Source organism: Orcinus orca, chromosome 15 (assembly GCF_937001465.1).
Source record: "Orcinus orca chromosome 15, mOrcOrc1.1, whole genome shotgun sequence".
Lineage (NCBI taxonomy): Eukaryota > Metazoa > Chordata > Mammalia > Artiodactyla > Delphinidae > Orcinus > Orcinus orca.
Window position 1 is genome coordinate 65,606,687 of NC_064573.1, and position 24,827 is coordinate 65,631,513.

Genomic DNA, 24,827 nt, shown 5'->3' on the forward strand with positions numbered 1-24,827 from the left:
TGGTGTTTGAAGCTCTCTTTTTTTTTTTTTTTTTTTTGCGGTACACGGGCCTCTCACTGCTGTGGCCTCTCTCCCGCTGCCGGAGCACAGGCTCCGGACGTGCGGGCTCAGCAGCCATGGCTCACAGGCCCAGCCGCTCTGTGGCATGTGGGATCCTCCTGGACCGGGGCACGAACCTGCGTCCCCTGCATCGGCAGGCGGACTCTCAACCACTGCACCACCAGGGAAGCCTGAAGCTCTCTTTCTTAAGTAGGCATTGTTTGATGATAGTCAGGAGGTGAGTGAGGCCAAGTCCCTCTGACAGCCCCATTCCACACCATATCTGAAATTAGGCTGAGTCCCCTCTTGCTAAAGCCGCTCTTCTCTTAGCGGAACCGTGTGTAAGGTGGGGAAAGACACGTCCAAAACACGTTTATGGTGATTTCATTAATATCTGAGGAGGGCCTAGTGAGATCAGTGATTTTATTCAGATACCAAAGTAGAATTCAGGGTGGATAGGGGCTGTTCTAAAAGAATTTGTGAGGGGACTTCCCTGGTGGTCCAGTGGTTAAGACTCTGCGCTTCCACTGCAGAGGGCATGAGTTTGATCCCTGATTGGGGAACTAAGATCCTGCGTGCCGTGTGGCGTGGCCAAAAAAAAAGAATTTGTGGGAATGGAGACGTTTACATGAGTGTAAGGACACTTCTCAGGTGTGTCACGTGCAGGAGTTTAAAGATCAGGAGATTGATTACCCTAGAGCTGGGTTTCAGTGTGTCTGTGGAAAGTCTTCTAGTACACTGGTGTGAGGACCCCTGGTCTAGCAAAACCTTAGGGCTTTTACCTTAGTATCATGTTATTAGTCTAGGTCCAGTCAGGAGATGGAAACCACACAGTATTTTAAACAGGGGAAGTTTAAAGTGTTAAAGTATAACAGGAGAGTAACTGTTAAGGTGTACCGGGAATTCTGAAGGGCATCCTAGGGCCAAGGGAGAAGGGAGCCCTCTCCCCAAGATTGGAGTCTGACTTTGTTGGAGAAGGTGTGGTTGCAGCCCATCGGATAGCCAGGTTGCTAATGCCAGAGCTGGGCGAGCAGGAAACAACAACAGTAGCCTTCCAGGGCTTGAGCTGAGGCTGGAGGGCAGGCACCCGGGGTGTCAGGGTGCTGCTGCAGGTGCGTGGTCTGGGGCATGTGGCGTTTGCTCCAGGAGAGTCACAGGAAACAACCCTCAGGATGTTGGGGTCCCACTATGGGCTTCAGTCCCCGAATGCCCCATCTGTGGTGTGGTGGTCACCAGGTTAGTGCTGCAGGGGCATTGGGGAGGGCTCCACGCTCTGGCTGGGGCAACTGTCCCCATCCAGCCCCGCCCCAGACATCCCAGTACACATGCACCCATGATGGGCCATGTGGCAGCAGCAAGAAGAAAAGCTCCTTTGCTCCTCCAGTGTCCTCCAGTGCCTCCTTCTGCCGAAGCTCAGCACCAACTCACTGTGAAGAAGAAATGCATTAGGAGTCCAAGATGCCATTGTCACAGAGCAGGTACTGAGGGTGCATTCTGAGCTGAGAAGCAGTAATTAGATAACTGGTACATTCCAGTAAACGGTAAAAATTTAAACACATTCACTTGACCAAGAACTGTTCTTTTAGGAAGAGATATGAATAAATGGAAAGGAATGTATTTAACACAGTTATAGAAATAAAGAAGCAAGAATAGCCTGGAAAATTCAGAAAAGGAGTGAAATAAGAGTACTAGTCTTAAGAGATCTTAAAATATATTGTCGTCTCAGTAATTAAGACAGTATGATGCCAGAGCATAAATATACAAATTGGTAAAGCAAAGTCCATAATTAGATACAAATACATAGAGAAATTTAGTATGTGACAAAGGTGTCCCCTCCAATCAGTGGTGAAAAGATGGACTATTCAGTAAAATGCTACTGGGACAGCTGGATGGCCATTCTAGGAGTAATAAAGCTGGGGGACTTCCCTGGTGGTCCAGTGGGTAAGACTGTGCGCTTCCACTGCAGGTGACACAGGTTTGATCCCTGGTCCAGGAACTAGATCCTGCATGCCGCAACTAAGAGTCCATATGCCCCAACTAAGACCTGGCACGACCAAAATTAATAAATAAATAAATATTAAAAAGAAGAAGAAAGCTGGATCTCTACCTTAGACCTTTCATCAGAATATCTTCCAAATAAAATCAGACTTAAATGTAAACAAATGAAGCCGTAAGAATAATTGAAGAAACTGTAGGAAATGGTTAAGTATAACACAAAATTCAGAGCCATAAAGTAAAAACCTGAAAAATATGTCATAAAAATCTATCACTTCTGCTGGGAAAAAAAGAAACCAACTATAAACAAAATCAAAACACAAACTCTTAATTAACTAGATAGGAAGAATCCTCTCACAGTGTATACATATATCAGGTCATCACAATGTACACTTGAAATGTCTTACAGTTCTGTGTGTCAGTTACACCTCAGTAAAGCAGCATCTAAATGAAAAATTTTAAACAGCTTTATTGAGAAATAGTTCACATACTGTGTAATTCCGTGTGTTTTAGTATACTGGCAAAAAACGATACTAATCCCATACAGGATCAATAAAAAGAATTTCATACCTAACTTCAGAAAGAAGTTAAGTATGAAAACTTCAGACTTCCAAAGACAAAGAGATAACCTTAAAAGAAGCCAGGGAACCTTATAAATGTATACATCAAAATCTTGAAAATAATAGCAAATGGAATCCAGCAACGTATTAAAAAATGATTATACATGTGACCAAGTGGGATTTATGCCAGGAATGCAAGGTTAGTTGAACACAGGAAATTAATCAGTGGAATATACCACATTAATAGAATAAAGGGGGGAAAGCACATGATTATCTCATTAGATGCAGAAAAGGCATTGGACAAAATCCAACACACTTTCATGATAAAAACACTCCATGAACTTCAGAATAAATAAGAGGGACTTCCCTGGTGGTCCAGTGGCTAAGACTCCGAGCTCCCAATGCAGGGGGCCTGGGTTCGATCCCTGGTCAGGGAACTAGATCCCACATGCTGTAACTAAGAGTTCGCATGCCCCAGCGAGGATCTCACACATAGCAGCGAAGATCCCACGTGCCGCAACTAAGACCTGGTGCAGCCAAATTAATATTTTTTAAAAAGGGAGAGAGAGAGAGAAGTAAGAACTTCCTCAAATGAATAAAGGGCATCTACCGGAAAACCCGAAGCAGAAATCCTACTTAATTGTAAAAGACTGAAAGATGTCCCCTAAGATCAGAAACAAGACAAGGATATTCAGTCTAGCCATTTCTATTTAACATTCTGCTAGAGGTTCTAGACAGGGCAATTAAGCAAGAAAATGAGATAGCACTCAGAAAGGAAGTAAAACTATCTTTTCAGTATCTTGTATATAGAAAACCCTAAAGAATCCACTATTAGAGCTAGTGAATGAATTCAGCAAGTTTGTAGGATATAAGATCAAGATACAAGAAAAAGAAAAATAATTGTATTTCTGTACATTAGCAATGAGCAATCTGAAAATGAAATTAAGAAAACAGTTCCATTTACTGTAGCATAAAAAAAAAAAACCTAGGGATGAATTTAACAAACGAAGTGTAAGGCTTGTTCAGTAAACACTACAAACTACCAACTACTGTTGAAAGAAATTAAAGATCTGAATAAATGGAAAGACATCCATTCATAGATTGGGCTACTTAATGCTGTCAAGAAGTTAGTACTACCCAAGGCAACCTACAGCTTACTGCAATTGTATTATAAAATGTCGACTACCTTTTTTTGCAGAAATTGACAAGCTGATCCTAAAAATCCTGAAAATACAAGTGGCCCAGAATAGGCAAAACAACCTTGAAAAAGAGGAACAAAGTGGAAGACTCACACTAACCCATTTCAAAACTTACTACATGCACAGTTAAAAATAATTGAGGGCTTCCCTGGTGGCGCAGCAGCTGAGAGTCCGCCTGCCGATTCAGGGGACACGGGTTCGTGCCCCGGTCCGGGAAGATCCTACATGCCACGGAGCGGCTAGGCCCGTGAGCCATTGCCGCTGAGCCTGCGCATCCGGAGCCTGTGCTCCGCAGCGGGAGAGGCCACAACAGTGAGAGGTCTGCGTACCGCAAAAACTAAAATATAAATAATAATAATAATTGAAATTGTTTTGTATATTTTACCACAGTAAAAAAAAAAAAAAAACACAAACTTAGTACAAAACTTCAGTAATCAAAACAGTGTGGTGATGTGTAAGGATTGACATAAAACCAACGGAGGGGACTTCCCTGGTGGCGCAGTGGTTAAGAATCTGCCTACCAATGCAGGGGACACAGGTTCGAGCCCTGGTCCAGGAAGATCCCCCATGCCGCTGAGCAACTAAGCCCATGCACCACAACTACTAAGCCTTCACTCTAGAGCCCGAGAGCCACAACTGCTGAGCCCGCGTGCCACAACTACTGAAGCCCGCGTGCCTAGAGCCCATGCTCCACAACAAGAGAGGCCCACGCACTGCAACGAAGCCTGCGCGCAGCAACGAATACCCAACGCAGCCAAAAATAAACTAAATAAAATAAATTTATTTTTAAAAAATGGAATAGGGAATTCCCTGACGCTCCAGTGGTTAGGGTCTCCATGCTTTCACTGCCGAGGGCCCGGGTTCAATCCCTGTTTGGGAAACTAAGATCCCATAAGCCAAGCCATGTGGTGTAGCCAAAAAAATAAAAAGTAAACCAATGGAATGGAAGCGTTTGGTGGTTTCTTATAAAACTAATCATACTCATACCATACGATCCAGCAATCATTCTTGGTATTAACCAAATGAGTTGAAAACTTATATTCATATAAAAACCTGCACAGAAATATTTACAGCAGGTTAATTCATAATTGCTAGAATTTGCAAGCAACCAAGATGTCCTTCAGTAGGTGAATGGATACTAAATCATGGTACATCCGGACAATGGAATATTATTCAATGCTAAAAAGAAATGAGCTCTTAAGCCATGAAGAGGACATGGAGAAACCTTACTGAAATACTACTAAGTGAAAAGCCAGTCTGAATAAGCTACATACTGTATGATTCCAGCTATGTGACATTCTGGAAAAAGGCAAAACTATGGACACTGTCAATGAATCAATAGTTGCCATGGAATAGGGAGGAGGGAAGGAGGAATAGGCGAGTACAGTAATTTTTAGGGCAGTGAAAATGATTCTGAATGATACTGTAATAGTAGATACATGTCATCATACATTTCTCCAAACCCACAGAATGTGCAACACTAAGAGTGAACCCTAATGTAAACCATCGACTGTGGGTGATTATGATGTGTCATTGCAGGTTCATCAGTTGTGACAAATGTTCCACTCTGGTGCAGGCTGTTGATAATAGGGGTTGCTGTGCTTAGTAGGGGAGTTGCAGGGGCTTCCAGGCAGGGTGTTTATGAGAACTCTGTCCACTCAGTTTTGCTATGAACAAAAACTGCTCTAAATAAGTCTTTTTTGTTTTGTTTTGTTTTTTTATGATAACAGATAACCCACAGAATCAGAAAAAGTGTTTGCAAGTCATATATCTGATAGGGCTCTAGTATGCACAATATATAAAGACTTCTTACAACTCAACAACAAAGTGACAGCAATGCAATTTTTTAAAGTAGGCAAAGATTCTGAACAGGCATTTCTCCAAAGAAGATGCAGACGAATGGCCAAAAAATTTTGCTCAGCATCATTAGTCATTAGGGAACTGCAAATCAAAACCACAAGATGGCTCTCACCACTAGGATGGCAGTAATTTTTCTACAAATAAAAACAACAAAATAAGTGTTTGCATTGAGGATGGGTAGAAATTGGAACCTTCATACATTGCTTGTGGGAATCTAAAATAGTGTAGCCACTGTGGGAAATAGTTTGGCAGTTCCTCAGAATGTTAGAGTTACTATATCACTACTTCTAGGTATATGTCCAAGGGGAATTGAAAACATGTTCACACAGAATCTTGTACATGAATGTTCATAGCAATATTCTTCATAACAGCTAAAAAGTAGAAACAATCCAAATGTCCATCAGTTGATGAATAGATTAAGAAAAGGTGGTCTATCCATAGAATGTTAAAATGAAGTACTGAGACATGCTACACCATGAATGAACCGTGGAAACAGTGTGCTAAGTGAGAGAAGACCGACTCCAAAGAGCACATACTGTATGATTCCATTTGTATGAAGTGTCCAGAATAGGCAGAACCATAGGGGCAGAAAGTAGATACGTGGTTGCCAGGTGCTGGGGTAGGAGAGGGTGGGTGTGACTGCTCGTTGGTCCAGGGTTTCTTCTGTGGGTTGTGAAAATGTTCTGGAATTAGTGGTGATGAATCACATTGTGCCTCTACGGAAATCCACTGAACCGTAACTTTAAAGGGTGAATTTTAGGGCCACCATCACCTGGCTGTGAGGAGAGCCTATAGGTGCTCCAGCACAGGATCGGGGGCGCTGCACCCACTGACCACCAGGCCCCGCCACATCTTTCCAGGAGCCAGATCTGCCACGGCATGAGCACAGCAATGTGCTTTGGGGGTCACAGTGGCATGGTCCTCACAGGAGACCCCTGGGACCAGCGACCCCGAGCGAGCCCCTCAGAGCCTCAGTTTTGTCAATACTAGAATAGCACAGCCTTGCTTCAGAATTGTGTCAAGATGCTTCTTTACCAGGGGGAAATCAAGTTGTAAAAACAGATCAAGAGGCGGAGGGAGCAAGGAACCACCAGACAGAAGATGCTCGAGCGTAGACTCTTGCCAGAGCCACTCTGGGCAAAGTGACATCTGCACAGGAAGTGTCTACTTTTGAGGACATCTACACATCCCACCACCTCCAGTGAGTGAAGCCCCTCTGAGGAAGGCAAAGCTTGTTGAGAGCCTAGGAATCCCAGAAGCTGAACTTGGCGCTTCAGCAGTCACCTCAGCTCAGAAACTGGACATGGGTGCACACTGCCCTGATTTGCTCGTCAGAATGACTGTCAGAAGCCTAATCTTTCACTTTCCAACTACCCATCCGACATCCTTAATCTAACGTAGCTATTGCTGTCGTTAAGAAGCAAAGTAACAGTTGTTTGTTGGAAATCCCTGTGAAAAATCTTATCCATGCTATTATTTATGTATTTTTTCCACAAGTATGTTCTTTGCTGAATTGGAATTGAACCAAACTGAACCTCAATTAAGATTTTCAAAAAGCCGGGAAGAAACTAAAGCACAATGCTGAAAAGTTTATTGCTGTGCTGTTCAGTCACTCCTTAACTTATCTGAAAAAGGTTTAAAGCACAGAAACTTTATAATAATTTGCTCTTTTGTAATAAAGGTATTGTGCTGTCTGAAAATAAGTTTCTACTAAGAGTGGTGGCCTGAAGGTTGAAGCTATTATCTTCTACATAGTACCAAAAACTAAGAGTGAACAAACAGATTGAGCACACTCATAAAAATAAATAATAGGGTGGCTTCCCTGGTGGCGCAGTGGTTGAGAGTCCGCCTGCCGATGCAGGGGACACGGGTTCGTGCCCCGGTCCGGGAAGATCCCACATGCCGCGGAGCAGCTAGGCCCGTGAGCCATGGCCGCTGAGCCTGCGCGGCCGGAGCCTGTGCTCCGTAACGGGAGAGGCCACAACCGTGAGAGGCCTGTGCACTGCAAAATAAATAAATGAATGAATGAATAAATTGGTGAATTTTATGATATGTGAACCAGGGCTCCTTGAAGACTGGCTACAGGTCTAGGGCAGGAAATGCATGAGTATAGACTGTCTTGTGCCAGAAAGTGATGAGCTCTCAAGAGGCGACTGGGGTCATGTTGGAGAGACACAGGAACCAGTCTGAAGAGACTCTCAACTGCCACAGATGAGACTGTCTGAGCATCAAAAGGAATAATAACTGCAGTAGATGGAAGCACATGAGATATGTTTCAGTCCAATAGTTCATAATGAATGAGTTCACAACTCTGGCTGTATTTGGATGATAATAGGGAAACAATTCATTGTTTTGTAAACTGGTAAATAAAGGGAAAGAACCAAGCATACAACCCACTTTTCCTGTGCAAACGGTACGTCAGGGTTACCAAAGCATGGATGAGCATGAAGTTTTCTTTAGATGGAAGAATTCTCCCAGCAGAATGATAGACTGCCACCATGTACAATCCTAAAGAACTAATAAATATATTCAATGTTTATTAGTGGCTGGCTGCTAATACACAAAAAGGGTGACAGCTGGGTATCATGTCCCTCGTGATGGACACCTAGAAGTCTATCAGAAAACCCAGAACACCTAAATCTGATCATACCTCTCTATTTAATTACCAGTCCATAGGAAATACCTGTAGTATTTTCCATATGTTTGGGTCAGAGGCGCATGTTAAATGACATCAGTGGGATGTAATCAAGAAAATCTAGACTGGGGAAGCCACAGACTAAATGACCTGATTTCTTACACAAAAATTTACAAAATAAAAAGGCAAAATAGGACACTACTAACATAAATTGGGACAGTATTGATCAGACTTAGAGGTTCCAGGGACTTTGTGTTGTTTGAGAGAAGGGTTTATAAGTTAAATATGCTCATTAAAATTTTTGCCAACCACTAAAAGAACAGAATATGTATAAATTTCAAGCCAGGAGAGGAGAATATAAAAAGAGCAGTCAATTAAGCAGAAGAAACATTGAAAAAGTAGGACGAGAAGAAGCTGTAAACTAAGATAATAGGTACAAATCCAGTTATATCCCTCCAAGTAAGTATAACTGGACCAAATCTCACAAAGTTGAAGATTGATGCCCTGGAAAAGAAGATCCCGTACTCATTGTTCTCGTGAGGCACATCTAGGACTCGTCTTTTACTCTTGGAAAGTAAAAGAATGGAAAACATAGAGTTGGGAAACCAATCTTGTCTCTCTTACGAGACCATGAAGAATTTATTTTTTTCTCTTTTCAGGTTAAAGAAAAAGGAGTTTAGTTTAGAAGAAATATATACCAACAAGAATTATAAATCTCCTCCTGCAAACAGGTAAGTACCTATGAGCAGGAAATAATAGATTGGGGGGCTTCCGAAATGATCGATGTAAATCTCCAATCCTTGTGCTTTGGAAGGGATTTTATGTTCAGTTCTTCCAATACCGGCGTCTTGAAAATAACTAGAATTGGTATTTTTAGTTCCCAGCACTTGAATTGGGGTCAGTGGTAGGATGGGAAAGAGATGTGTGTCAGGTTAGGTAGTCTCCTTTTCGTTTGTACTTGGTTTTTAGCAAATATGCCGGCTGTCTTCAGGACCAATAAGCACTGATCTTCAGATATGACTCCAAACCCAAGTACAGAAGGCATTTCACTTGGCTACCTTTGCGTCTAAATCAGTTCAAGTCATTGAACATTTATTAAATTCCTGTAGCGTCCAGGATGTAGCAGGAGAGTTTTATCCTAGAGATAAAACTCTGAGGCATTGATATAAGACTATTCATTACAGCATTGCTAAATAATAGGAAAGGATTGGAAACAACTTAAAATATCCATTAATAGGGTTCTCATTAAATTATAGTCCATCCTTGTAATGGGATACACTGCATAGCCATTTAAAAGAATGAATCAGATACCTGTGTACCCAGCTGGGGCAATCTTAAACGTTATTGATAGGTCAGAGTGGCACAATGCATAGGCCAGTGCATGTAGTTTGCTGCCATTTGAGTAAAGAAGAAACCATAGATGCTGTGGGTCAGCAAACTACAGGCCGGGTCCAACCAGCAACCCGTTTTCTTTCTTTCTTTTTTTCCAGCCCTGTGAGCTAAGAATGGTTTTTATTCTTTTAAAGGGTTGTTTAAAAAACAAAAAAGAATATATAGCAGAGACTTGTGTGCCTCGTTAATTTTAAGATGTTTACTACCTGGCCCTTTACCCAAAAGGGCTGACCTCTGATGATACATGCTTACCTATGCACATCTGTACGTTGAGTGACTTTGGGAGGATACACAAAACACTGTTGCTGCTGTTGCCGGGGTGGGGAGTGGGGGGGGTTCATCTTACTTTTATTCTTTACCCTCCTGTCCAGTTTAAATTTCTTCACTATGTTGCTTGTACTACATATTCATAGATATATGTGTTTTGTCATCAAAAAATAGCTGCAGACCAGAGGAAAGAGCTGTCAGGAGCAGTTAGCCTTTAGCGCCCATTGACTGGGAGGGTTGGTGGCCCCCAGGGTGAGCATGTTGGTGATTCTGTTTTGTGCTCCACCCTTAGGTGTTTAGAGACCATCTTTGAGGAACCTAAGGAACGGAATGGTACGCTCATCTCAATCAGCCAACAGAAGAGGAAGCGAGTTCTGGAGTTTCAGGATTTCACAGTCCCACGAAAGAGGAGGGCTCGCGGTAAGGTCAAGGTGGCAGGCAGCTTTACCCGGGCCCAGAAGGCGGCGCTGCAGAGTCAAGAGCTGGATGCTCTGTTGATACAGAAACTGATGGAACTGGAGACCTTCTTTGCCAAGGAAGAGGAGGAGCAGGAGCGGTCATCCAGTTGTTGAGAAGTGATTCAGGTGGGGGGGTCTCAACTTTAGACTTTCCCGGCCTCCTTGGAAGAGGTTGCCTAATTTTGCCCTACTGCCCAAACCACTCAAAATGCAGACTATGGATTTTTACCTATTTCAAGGTGCAGCCTTTTTAGGAACTGGTGAAAGAGGGTCCTCTAACTTGTACTGCTGAGTATAGAACCTCAGGAACGCTCCCTTTCTCCTGGAAATGGTCCTGAATGATGTCGGCCTCCTCCCCACACTCTCTGCCATCCACGGAGGAGGACACCACATACCTTCAGTAACACTAGGTTTCCAAGGACTCACAGCATTTGCACGTCCATGTGAAAGTTCCGCGTTGTTTACGGTGGTGCTAGACCAAGGTTATTTAGACATGTGGCCTAGGGAGGGGGACCTGGCGTCCTGTCCCGTGTCTCACCGGCTCATTTCAGTAGTTGAGGAAAGATGAGCTGCTGTGTTTTCTAATCCTTTGAGCCCATCTGTCCAGAACCAGGTTGTGTGTGTGTGTGTGTGTGAGTGAGTGTGAGTGTGTGTGTGTGTGTGTGTGTGTGTGGCTTTTCCCCATCATTTTCTCCCCTCTGTGACTGTGGGTCACTAGTGCCAGAGGAGCCCGTCCAGGCCCCATTCGAAGTAAGTTGCACTTTTTAATGTGGTAGTGTTGATTATTTTCATTTGTTTTATTTCCCTTTTTTTGTTTTAATTATTGCTGCATGTTTGGAGCCTTTAAATGTGATTTTAAAGCAGTTTTTTAAGACATCAAGGAGAAAGACAGTACACGTCTTCAGAACACATGACAGGCATTTGACCTGGTTTGTCGGTGCGTGGTGTGGGGCGGCCGAGAGCCGTTTTCCCGTTGACGTGTTCAGGCAGCCCCTTCCCCGCCTCCAGCTCCTAGTGCGACTCATTTCTCATCTGGGTTCTCATTCTTGCTTAAGTAGTTGTATTTATTTTAATGACGGAAGTAAGAGCAGGTCTCTCCCCCAGTCATTTAAAAAGTTGGAAGCTTGGGTGTGGTCTTAGTGGGTTTCATCTGAAGTGGTGGTCCATGACAGAGGCATCCACGATGGCTCAGGTGGTGATTAAGCCAACCCAGAGCGTTTGCAGCTGCCAGAGCAGCCCGCTCCATAGTGGGGAGGAGGACAGTCTGGGGTCACGAAGTTCCATGGCCAGCCCTCTTGGAGGGCAGCTCACTGTACTTTGGGCTCCTGCGTCAGACCTACTGTAAGTTTGGTAGAATGCCAGACAAAGGTCTCTGGGTTTCTCCGTTTCTGCCTGCAGCAGTCTGTGGGCAGAGGACCAGAAGCGTGCTGTGTGAGGCCACAAGCCCGGAAGTTTCATTCCTTTCCCACTTAAGGCCTATGTGCCCTTGCCTTGCTTCCCCTCCTCCCCTTCCCTTGTGTTTTATCTTTTCTCTCTCTCTCTCTCTCTCTCTCTCTCAAAACAAGAGTGCAGAGAATTAACATTCCTTGGCTGGTGAGTGGGATGCTAAGCCCAGCCTCAGGACATTGGTCACCTCTCCCACCCTCCCAGGAGCCACTGCCGTGGAGCAGCGCCAATGGGAACTGTCAAAGCTCCAGAGACATTTTCGAGTCAGTCTGTGAGAGGAGTGAGTGGTGCCGTCCTGGATCATGTCTCCTGGGTCCCGTTGGTTTCCCTGTCTGTCAGGGGATGGGAGGATGGGGTGGGGGTGGGGGTTTCTATGTGCCTTTCCTTTGCAGGTTGACAGTCTGTGCCACACTGGAGCAGAAAAACTGACAGTGCGAGAAAAATGAAGTGCCACGTCTGTCTTGTAGGTCCAATGCCTCAGACAGAGCATTTAGTAAGTGAAATACACACCTGGTGATCCATGGAGGCTTCTAAGGCCACAGCCACGTAGCATTAGAGGGGAGCCTGGCTTCCGCACCAGCTCTGAACAGTGCAAACCAGATGCTGCCATCGTGCATTCGCTTTGCCCAGACTGTGTAGACACGACCTGTGTTTCCCCTCAGTACCTCTCCCTTCCTGGGACAGGGTCCTTAGACACAAATGCTTCTCTCTGTCTTTTTGCTTAAGGGAGTGAGATGAATTTGTGCCCTTGTACAAACGTTTTTAGGAATCTCCTGCTGCACAGCTTGCAAACTCCCAGCAAATCTACAGAGCCCTGTTTGCCAGCTCCATTGCCAGTGTAGATGGGTCTGCAACGTGGCAAGCGTGGCAGACTGAAGTTGACGTGGGTGCAGCTGTGGCATCACCAACATTACGGAGATACAATTTCAAGTTTGCCCGTTGCAGGAGTGGCACTTGTCAGGGCCAGGAGCAATGATTTGGAACATTGGCGTTTGGAATGGGGGCTTGGGGGAAGTGGAGACCTGGGTTCCTTCCTTGTCCTGGGAACATAGGAAAAAGCTCCGCTGAGGCCAACCCTCTCCTTGTAATTCTTGGCGTGCATCTGGCCGAGGCCCTTCCTCATTCCAAAGTTAAGAAGGGGCCCCCACTGCAAACTTGAAATTGCGTACTTGAAGTTGCCATATCGTGTTCTAGCTGTGCTCAGCCATACCTGTCTTAACATCCATTTTTACCATTGGCCTAGCCAGCTGCAGTGCTGTCTGTGGTCCTCGGAGCCAGCCACCTGCCCATAGCTACAGGAGGTCTGGTTCTGGGGTGGGACTTGGTACAGTTTCTGAGTATGGGGACTTACCACCCAAAGACACTTAGTGTTCTTAATATGGGAAAGAGAGGAGAAATCTCAGGTCCAATCAGGGTTCTGCACGTCAGCTTTTCACTGAAACTTTCAACTATTGTGTTTTCCATCTGTCAGTTTATAGCTATATTTGCCCCCCCACCTTCCCCCTCCTCTTTTCTTTTGGTTTCATTTCTCTATTAATTTAAATGTACCTCATCACCTGTTCAAGCAGATTATGTCCACTTTTTTTTACTGACCTTATTCTAAGAGCTACAGCTGAGGGAGGTACAGTGGAGAGACATACAGCGTTTGCCTTACTCGGAGCCTGAAGAGCTCAGAAACTCATGCTGTGAATCCTGAAACAGCGCTCCTCCAAGAGCTGTGAAAAACATGATGCTTTGTCACAACTTTGCCTGAAAGGGTCTTTTGCGCGAGTGCCAGAGCCAACCTGAGGTAGATTCCAGATCCCACCCTCTGGGCATGATCCTACCCCTGTGGCTGGTTCCCTGTCTGCCAGGCTAAGGGCTGCACAGAGTGCAGGACTGGGGCTGCCGGTCCAAGGCTTGGTGCGGCCTGATGGAATGCAGAGCCAGTGCTCCGTCTCCAGGCTGGGATTTCATCTCATAATCAATGTACATCAAGATCCGCGAAAGACGAACTTTTAGACGGTGGTACTTTTCTCCCATTTCCTGGGGGCAGAGTATGCAGTTGGTGCTTTCTTTAATTCCCTTGTGTTTTGTTTCTGTAAGCTTCCCTCACCCCGGTATCATGGAAAGGACCTCTGAAACACCACATCATGGGTGGCTGTATCCAAAGTCTTTAAGTAGTTGGCCAGAGGTGCGGAGTATCCTTTCCTGGATTCATGCGAGGGAAGGGCTCCTTGCCACGACTGAACTTCCTGTATAAAAAGCTGGCCGGGAAGAAGGCTTGATTTACTGAAATCAAAGTTTAGTACTATTATCTAGCCACAAATTGATCAGCAAAGGCTATTTATTTTTATTGTGAAGTGAGGGCCCCCACATAGCCTGCCATCTAGCACAGCACTCTCTCAGATTGGATGTTTGTTCATTGTGTGTCTCCACGAGCCCCTCTCTGGTGCTGAATCGGATTTTAATTCTTGACAAGAGGCCTCAGCATCATTTCCTTGGGCTGGTCTAGGCCAGTAAATAGCTGCCTGAAGTGTTTGTATATTATCATGGTCAATAGTTCAGTGAAATTTGTACATTTTTGGTAACATTGGCATACATGATGCCCCTGCAGTTCCTTTTCTGTTTGGTAGTTTGTGACTCTAAAATTCCCACTGTTATGTGTGTTAATTTATGAAAATAAAAAGGAATTTTTTTTGGAAAACCTTTCAAATAACTCTCAAGGCTGTTACTTTATTCTTATGGCTTCATAATAAGTTAAAATTCTACCTGTAATATCATGAGGTTGCTGTTGTTGGTTTTTAATAAAACATTCCAAAGTTATATATATAATCCCACAAGCATTTTCTCTTCCAAAGTGGTCACCATTTTCTGAGGACGGCGCTGTGCTCAGAACATGTGTAGAGCTCCACCTCTGGGTGGCCTTCCAAGACTGTCGTGGAGCTTTTAAAATTTACTCAGGTGGCAGATCATCTCTTGGGAGGGACTTTAGTATTTGGAAATGCGAAGACTCACTCAAATGAGTCACACCCAATTAAGTTAGGTAGGGATGCCGAGCCAGTATTCTAGGTGTGATTTTTGAATAGTGTTTATTTTCTCGCATGGCTGAGAAATGAAAAAGCAATAATAAATTCAGGTCAATGGGGCTTCCCTGCTGGCGCAGTGGTTAAGAATCCGCCTGCCAATGCAGGGGACACGGGTTCGAGCCCTGGTCCGGGAAGATCACACATGCCGTGGAGCAACTGGGCCCGTGTGCCACACTACTGAACCTGCGCTCTAGAGCCTGTGAGCCACAGCTACTGAAACCCACATTCCTAGAGGCTGTGCTCCACAACAAGAGAAGCCACCGCAGTGAGAAGCTCGCGCACTGAAACAGAGTAGCCCCTGCTCACCGCAACTAGAGAAAGCCTGTGTTCAGCAACAGACCCAACGCAGCCAAAAATAAATAAGAAAAATTCAGGTCAAAATGTCAAATATTAGCAACATATCTGGAATAAGAGCTTAGCTTGCTAAGGAGGCTACTTGGGAGAGTATAAATATGGTGGAGCACATTCATTTACTTTTTTTTTTTTTTTTTTTTTGCGGTACGCGGGCCTCTTACTGTTGTGGCCTCTTCCGTTGCGGAGCACAGGCTCCGGACGCACAGGCTCAGCGGCCATGGCTCACGGGCCCAGCCACTCCGCGGCATGTGGGATCTTCCCGGACCAGGGCACGAACACGTGTCCCCTGCATCGGCAGGTGGACTCTCAACCACTGCGCCACCAGGGAAGCCCCATTCATTTACTTTTTAAAAGGTCTTAAAAAAAATAAAAAGGTCTTGCCTTTTAGCTCATATCCTTCCCAGCTGTACATGAGGTTACGTTGCGAGTCCTCTGATTCTCAACTCTTTGTTTAACCAGTGGAAACTGGTGAAAGAATGACTGAAAATAAGGCTGTTTAACACCACGCCTACGTGTTCCAGAAAGAAGCGAGATTCCTGAGGATGTTCTTCATCTGTCCAGAGGGAAAGCAGTGCCCAATGTGCCTTCCTGGCCTTCTTCCAATTCTTGGATTTCTACAGTCAAGACCTCTCTCTGTCCTCCTGCCTGGCAGTTGTGTTTCTGCTGCTTAGGTTTCACAATTACCTGGATAAGAATCCTCTCTGCAATTTTTCTTGCTTTAGAAGGAAGAGGCCAGTGATCACCTACGGCCCTGTCATTCCTTTAGCACCCCCATCGCAGAATCTTAGCCTTGGTAGGGCCTCCTGAGAGTAAGAGGTCTAAACCGATGGGAGAATCCTCCACCGTGTCCTGCCCTCTTCACATGGTGGAGACCTCATTTCTTCAGTTCCTTCTGTGACTTCTCTTGAGAAGTGTTCTAGAAAACTCCCAATACTTCAAGCAACTTTCAGGGTCACCGGTGAGTCTTTCTAACATCCTTCTCAAACTTACAGCGTCTTCTCCCTCCTTGCCGTCAGCTGGTGCTTCTGCTTCCGCGTTTTCCTGAGGTGGAAGCCGTTTGTATAGGACTTCCATGCGGACCCTTTTTGCAGTTCCTTGGCCAGCGCCGGCATGGTCCTCCCTGATATGTTCACCCAGCGCTCTCTGTGCCCGGAGGGCTCTTCTCCCACACGGCCACATGGTTCCCGCAGGCACTGTTCAGATCTCTGCCTTCCCAGATCACTCTTCCTAAAAGTGTATCTCCCCCCACCCCACATCCTCCTTCTGATTCTTTCTTTTTCTTTTTCCTTTTTTTTCAGGCCGCCCCTGCAGCCTGTGGGATCTTAGTTCCCCGACCAGGGGTCAAACCCGTGCGCCCTGCATTGGGAGCATGGAGTCTTAACCAATGGACCATCAGGGAACTCCCCGACGCTTTATTTTTGAGGCTCCTCTCTGGTCCCTCCTGTGACCCCTCAGGCACCTAAAACAGTGCCTGGTATAAATCGTAGGGGCTCAGTAAACACTTGATGGGTGAATGAAAGGCCGCCTTCATTAACAGACCCTGTTGCTTGACAGAACGGCCGAGGTCCTCTTCCTCCTGCCGATTCTGAGTATTTGAAGACCTCGTAATTCCCCTCCCTTCAATTACTCTTCAAAGGACCAGTCGCAGGTGAACCGGGAGCTTTTCTGGTGCAGCCACACCCACTGCTGACCTCGCGCCGTCTGATTGGCTGTAGCTCACAGGCTGGGCGGGGCCAGTCGAGGAGTTACCACCTCCTGTGAGATCTACCTGGAAGGTAGGTTCACGCGGCCCAACCCGGAGCCTGCATCCCTGCCTCTGGGCACGGGCATGCTGGGATGCTGAGGGTGGAGGCTCATGTGGATAAGAATCGGCTTGAGAATCTTTCTCCCTTTTGCATTTTCATTTCAGATTTTGGGAGAGGGTAAAATGGTCTGGAAGAATAAAAACGCGGCGGCAAATAACCCAGGTGCTGCAGCAGCCGATGAGTTTTTCCCCTACTGCTGCCAGCCTAAGTGATCTTTGTAAAATACAACTTCGCACTTGTCAGAACCACTGCCCTAAAATCCTTCTGCGGGTTCCCCTCGCCCCCACATAAGGATAGTAACTCGGCGTTTGTTGAGCTCTGACCAAGTGCCAAGCATTCTGTGTTTATTACCTTCTTGAATCCTCACAACAACTTGATGAGGTAGATGTTTTTAATCCCCACTTTGTAGATGAGGAAACTGAGGTTTAAAGACATTAGGCGGCGCCTGTGTGGTAAGTGTTAGAGCCCAGGTCTATTCCTGCCCCCAGGATCTGCTCTAGCAAACCAGACACCTCCCCCGACACCTGCCTCTCCAGCTCGGCTTCCCACAGGCGCTCCACACTCTGAATTTCCTCTAGTTCCTCAAATCCTCCATGCTGTCTCTTGCCTCGAAGCTTTTGCACAAAAGCTGTACCATCAGCTGCAAATATTCTTTCTCCCACCCCTTCACTTGACTGCCTCCATGTCTTCAGATCTCTGGAGGTTTCCCCCACCTGTTCCTTCTCCCGCTCCCCTCCCTGTCAGGCAGGCTTCTTAGCTGCTCCCTCAGCCCACACCCCCCCACCCTCTGAACTGCCTGCTGTAACTTCTGCACCCCACACCACCCTGTGAGCTTCCGGAGAAGCCCCACCGGCTACATTTATCTGCGTACAGGTCACGCACCACAGTTAGGTCTGCAACACAGCTTTGGAACAACTTTCACAATGTTCTCTAAGAGGCCGGGCGCTGGAGGTGAGGCCCCCCACCCCCCCGTGAACCCGCCGCCTTCCTTACAGTCTCCTTTTTCTATCTGCAGCTCCTTATGGGTGTGTTTGTTTCCATCGCTGCTTCTTCCTTTTCTCCCAACTTCTCTCCCTCCCCCTCTCTTTGTCCAATACCTCTCCCTTCTCCTCATTAGACACAATCAAGAACTGATTTATTGTTTTAAAAATTTATAGAACAGAATCCCAAATCAGGCACATATTGCCTTAAAATCGTAGAACTTTATAGCTGGAAAGAGGCCTTAAAGCTTTGATATATAAATAATTTACATACACACAGACACATATATGTATATATTCTTAAAATTTAAGAGGGTTGGAACACGTCCATGTGTATACATATATATGCATATATATATACACACGTCCACGCTTATATATATACTTAAAATGTAAGGGGTTGTATCTTGATGTCTTTTAATTTGTTTTGTTGTTCACTGTTGAAAAGTGTTGATGACCTTCCCCTGCAGAATTGTGCTAGGGATTTCTATAGGAAGTTTCTGTGCCCACAACCTATGTGGAGCCTCAGATATGAGATGAGGTGCTGAAAGCCATGACCTCCACTCCTCTGGACTGGCTGGGTACTTGCTTGTCCCTTTACCACCTCTGAACTCGTCAGCAAGCCTTCCCTGGCCTTTTCCACAAAGATTTCCAGTTCTCCAAAGCCCTCTGTGTCTTTCTCCACCAGGACAGTTAACCTGATCCAGGTTCCTCTGATTCAAATCTGAATTCTTGGTAGTAACTGAAGGTCAAAGAGCATAAATCATCCTATGGAGATACTTTTCCCTTTTGGTAAACTATATCCAAACCCTGTCCTTTATGTTTTTTTGTGAGGCTGTGGCCGGCCCCTATCTCTGATGCCAGGACAGAGGCCCCCCAGGGAGGGTGCTCTAGACCACAGTTGAGCCAGCTTTCTCTATGAAGGGTCAGATAGTAAATATTTCAGGCTTTGCAAGCCATATGATCTTTCTTGCAGCTACTCATCTCTGTGGTTGTAGCAGGAAATCAGTTGTAGGTGATATATGAACAAATGAGTGTGGCAGTGTTCCAATAAAACTTTATTTACAAAACAGGCAGTGACACCTAGTTTGCCAACCTTCACTCTGGAGGATAAGCATCTCTACTTGTACTCAGGAAACTCCTCCCTCTAGGATTTTACCAGGGGACTCACCAATCTAATGTGTTGCTAAATGAGATGACTTAAAGGAAAAATGAGATGAAACAAAATCTGTCAGCACATGAAATCCATATACTTACCCTGACCAAAGAAGACCATTGTCAACACAGAAGTAGCTGGAAGCCTCTAGTCCAGTGCATGTCAAAGGGCTGCTGGGAGGTAGCCAGGGGAGTCTGGAGCAGAGGGTTCCATCTGACCATGGCAAATTCCCTGGAATCTATCTCAAGCAGCTGCACTGTTTCCTCCTCCTTTTAATACAACTAGGACCTGGTGTGACAGTAGGTGGGCTGGAAAGAAAAGGGTCATGTCCCTCACTGTACATCGAGCCTGGGCTTTAAAAGGATCATTCCAGAAATGGTCTCTGGAAAACAAAAGTAGAAAACTTTTTTCAAAACTTGCTTGGCTGCAGTACAAGTCAGAGAGAAAATGGAAAAGTTTTCATGGAACAAACTAATAAAAAAAAGAAAAAGAAAAAAAAAGTAAATCAGTAGGTTTTGGTTTTCCCAGATATTTTCTTTTTCTTGATGTATAATTTACCCACTGGAGAATGCACAGAACTAACATTTATTATTTGATGAGGTCTGACAAATGTATACCCATGTAACCACCACCCAGATATTTCCATTGCCCCAGAAAGTTCCCTCAGGCACCTTCCAGTTAATCACTCCTGCCTTGAGGAAGGCAACTATTCATAATTCTATCCCTCTAATATTATAGTTTTGCCCGCTCTTAAATTTCATAGCACTGCAACCAGACAATGTTACTCTATGGATGTCTGACTTATTTTGCTCAATGTAATGTTTTTGAGATTCATCCTCCTTGTTGCAAGGAGGATGTGAGTTTGTTTGTTGCAAGGAGGATGTGAGTTTGTTCATTTTGTTGCACAGTCACATTCCATTGTATGAACACACCATGATTTGTTCATCCATAGTCTCGCCTGCTGATGGACATTTGTGTTGTTTCCAGTTTGGGCATCTTACGAATACAGCTGCTATGTACATCCTCATGAAAACAAAATCTAATAGAATGAAGTATAACAATGTCATCACAAAAGGCTGGAAGAGAATAAATAGAATTTAAATGTTCTAAGGTGCTTGCATTGGCCAGGAATGAATAAAAGTATAGGCAAACCTCAGAGATATTGGGCATTGGGTTCCAGACCACCGCAATAAAGCTAATATTGCAATAAAGTGAGTTGCACATGTTTTTTTGTTTCCCAGTGCATATAAAGTTATGTTTATGCTATACGTTAGTCTATTAAGTGTGCAATATCATTACATCTAAAAATATACACACCTTAATTAAAATTTTATTTTTAAAAAGTGCTAACCATCATCTGAGTCCTCAGCAAGTCATAATCTTTTTGCAATAGTAACGTCACAGGACACTGATCACAGATCACCATAACAAATATAATAATAATGAAAAAGTTAGAAACAGTGTGAGAATTACCAAAATACGACACAGAGGCACAAAGTGAGCAAATGCTTTTGGGAAAATGGTGCCAGTAGATTTGCTAGACAGAGGGTTGCCACAAACCTTCAATTTGTGAAAAACCACAATATCTGTGAAGCACAATAAAGCAAAGTGCAATAAAATGAGTATGCCAGTACTAATTTACATACCATATTTTTGGTTGTAAACAGTCAAAGATGGAGAGATTTATCAGGTCCATGGATTGGGAGGCTCAATATTGTTAAAATGTCTGTTCTCCTCAAATTGATCTCTCGTTTCAACACAGTCCCAATCAAAATCCCACCAGGCATTTTGCTAAAATTGACCAACTGATTCTAAATTTTTTATGGAAATGCAAAGGACTTATAAAAGCCAAAATAATCTTGAAAGTGAAGAACAAAGTTGAAGAATCCATGCTACCTGATTTCAAGACTTATAAGTAAAGCAGCCATAATTAAGATAGATCAATGGAACAAATGGAAATCTTTGGAACCCAGAAATAGACCCATGCATGGATGTTCAGTTGATTTTGACAAAGACACCATGCAATTCAATGGGGAAAGGAAAGTCTTTTCAGCAATAGTAGTGGAATAACTGGATAAGTGTATGGTGAAATGAACCTAACTTCATACACCTGAATCAGTTTGACATGAAAGTAATAGTCCAATTCTCTCTCATAAAGTAGATACAAAAATCCTAAACAGAATATTAGCAAATTGAATCCAGTGATAGATAAAAAGGATAATACACAATAACCAGCAATGTCAGGTTGATTTAACAAACGAAAATCAATCAATGGACAACTGGATAGCCACAGGCAAAGGATGAAGTTGGATCTTTACCTCACACCATATACAAAACTTTTTTAAACTTTAAAACTCTTAGATGAAAACGTGGTATAATCTTCATGACCTTGGATTTGGCAAAGGATTCTTAGATATGACACCAAAAGCACAATTAACAAAGGAAAAAATAAATGAGATTTCATCAAAATTAAAAACTTTTTGCTTCAAAGGACACCATCAAGAAATGAAAAGACAACCTAAAGGATGGGAGAAAATACTTGCAAATCATATATATGATAAGGGAATTGTATCTAGCATATATAAAGAACACAACTCAATAATAAAAAGATAAATAACCCAATTTAATAATAGGCAATGAATCTGAATAGATATTTCTACAAGGAAGATATGCAAATGACCAATAAGCACATGAAAAATTTCTCAACAGCATTAGTTATCAGAGAAATACAAATCAAAACCACAATGAAACACCACTTCATACCCATTAGATTGGATATAATGATAGTCATTTTGAAAAGAGAGAAAATAACAAGTGTTGGTGAGGATGTGGAGAAATTGAAACCTTCATACACTACTGGTGGGAATGTAAAATGGGGCAGCCACTTTGGAAGACCATCTGTCAGTTCCTCAAATAATTAAGCTATACAACCCAGCAATTCCACTCCTAGGTATACACAGAAGAGAAATGAAATTATATGTCTATACAATAAACTGTATATGAATGTTTATAGCAGCATTTTTCATAATTGCTAAAAGGCGGAAATGACTCAAATGTCCATAACTATGACTGGATAAAGGAATGTGGTCTATCCATATAATGGAATACTATTCAATCATGAAAAGGAATGAAGTACTGATACATGTTACAACATGGACAAACCCTGAAAATATTATGCTAAATGAAAGAAGCCAGTTACAAAAGTCCACATATTATATGATTCCATACATATGAAAATGCAGAATAGGGACAGAAAGATTATTCTGATTTCTCCACATCCTCATCAACACTTGTTATTAACTGCTTTGTGTGTGTGTGTGTTGAAATATAATAAAATTTACCATTTTAACCTTTTAATTCATTTTTAACTTAATGTATAATTCAGTGTCATTCAGTACATTCACATGTTAAACAACCATCACACTATCCATTTCCAGAACTTAATCATCATCTCAAACAGAGACTCTGAACCCATCCCTCTTCCCTGTCCTCTCAGCCTCTGGTAACCTTTATTCTAATTTTTGTGTTTATTAATATGCCTATTCTAAGCACTTCATATAAGTGGAATTAAACAATATGTGTCCTTTTGTGTCTGGCTAATTTTACTTACCATAATGTTTTCAAAGTTTATTCCTGTTGTAGCATGTAACAGTACTTCATACATGCTTTTATAGCTGAATAATATTCTATTATATGGATATATCACATTTTATTTATTCATCTATTGAACCACTTTCTGGCTATTGTGAATAATGTTGCTATGAACATTGGTGTATAAGTCTCTATTTGAGTCCCCGCTTTCATTCTTTTAGATTATACCTAGGTGCTGGATCATATGATAATTCTGTTTAACTTTTTGAGGAATGACCGAATTGTTTTGCACAGCCATTTTACATTGTTACAGCAATGCAAAAGTGTTCCAATTTTTCCACATGTTTGCCAACACTTGTCACTTGTTATTTTCCTTTTTCAATAATAGCCATCCTAATGGGTGTGAAGTTCATATCTCATTGTGCTTTTGAAGTGCATTTCCCTAATGATTAGTGATGTTGAGCATCTTTTATTGGTCATTTGTATATTATTTTTTGAGAAATGTCTGTTCAAGTCCTTTGCCTATTTTTGAATTTGGTTATTTTTTTTTTGTTGAATTTTAGGAATTATTTATATATTCTGGATACCAGACCCTTATCAGATATATTGTGACTATTTTCTCCCATTCTCAGGGTTGTCTTTTCACTTTGTTGACAGTGTCCTTTGATGCACAAAACTTTTTAACTTTGATGAAATACAATTTATCTTATTTTGTTGTTGCCTGTGCTTTCGGCGTAATATCCAAGAAATCATTGCTGAATTCAGTGTCATGAAAATTTCCCTTATATTTTAAGAGTTTTATAGTTGTAGTTCTTAGCTTTAGGTCTTTGATCCATTTTGAGTTAATATTTGTATATGGTGTAAAGTAAGGGTCCACTTCATTCTTTTGCATGTGAATATCCAGTTTCCCCAAATGCGTTTCATTTTGAAATAATCTCCCCCTCCCATTTTTTTCTTCCCCCTGGTTTTGAGTTACTACTCTCAATTGAATAGTAAAACCAATTCTATACTTTTTTTTTTCCTCCTCTTCAGACTTTTGAAAACCATAGAGGGAAGTGTCTCCTCTCCAATAGGAAATCTGCTCCCTGTTAGGCTCCCTGTAGGGCCCCGTTATGCCCTAGTTGAGCTTAAATAACCATGTAGAAATAATTGCAGTTACCAGGCAACATACCCCTCCTCCTGTGTCAAACGCTTGGTGAAGACAAGTGCTATTAGCAGCTTAGGGGAGAAAAAAGAGGAGCTGTATTCCTTCAGTTTGGGGACCCATACTCAGCCAGATTGTAGGCAAAGGGCTTAAAAGGAAGGATGTTAGATCATGGGTTTTGGAATCAGAGATGTATGTTCAAATTCTAGCTTTTCTCCTTTATAGCTGTGTGCCCTTGAGCGTTCTAATGGTTAACTTTCCTGAGCTCTGTTTTCTCTATCTTTAAAATGAGAATAATTCTCAGGGCTGGCTGGCTCTGCCCACTAAAAAAAAAAAAAAAAAAAAGCTTATACTACTGAAAAGTCTATTTTTCCTTAAATCTGAAGATCAGGAATCTTTGCAGGAGCACGCGCTATCACACCCGGCACCTTGTTCGACGACTAATTGCACTTCTAGGTGATCCAAGACCTCTGGTCTCTGGACTCCCAGATAGTACAGCGATGGGAGGTAAGAATGAGACACCATGCATGCTAAGTCATCAGCACAGAGCCTGGCACTTAGGAAGCGCTAAGTCAATGGTAGCTGAGTTGTGGACGCTCTCAGTTTCCCCATCCGTAAAATGAACGATTTAGCTCAGTTGATCCATTCTCGGACCTTGAGTAAATCAGATTTTCCAGGCAGATGCGGAAACGCACGTCAGAAGGAAATAGGAGAACTGGCAACGCTGTGCCCAGGTCCAGGTTTAGCACTGTAAGCACCGCCACCGGCTGCACCTATCCGACCTAGCCCATTAGCTGCCGGAAGTGTCAGGCAGAGGGTACCCGGAGCAGCCGGGGGAGGAGTTTAGACAGCTCCGCCCACACACGCTCCGCGTTCTT

At 43.4% G+C, this 24,827-nt stretch overlaps 1 protein-coding gene across 9 annotated transcripts in view; it reads left to right on the forward strand.

Annotated features, from left to right (window-relative positions):
* PRR14L (proline rich 14 like) overlaps positions 1-14,537 on the forward strand; it is a 56,550-nt gene extending 42,013 nt beyond the window's left edge. For 6 of the 9 annotated variants that reach the window (XM_004283792.4, XM_033412818.2, XM_033412821.2 and 3 more), the window contains 2 exons: positions 8,948-9,019; positions 10,240-14,537. In XM_004283792.4, the coding sequence (XP_004283840.2) occupies positions 8,948-9,019; positions 10,240-10,519 (352 nt within the window). In that variant the 3' untranslated portion in view covers positions 10,520-14,537. Of the gene's footprint in view, positions 1-8,947; positions 9,020-10,239 lie in introns of those variants that run through there. The other 3 variants (XR_004479050.2, XR_004479049.2, XR_004479047.2) reach the window with 3 other exon arrangements.
* The last annotated feature ends 10,290 nt before the right edge of the window (positions 14,538-24,827 follow it).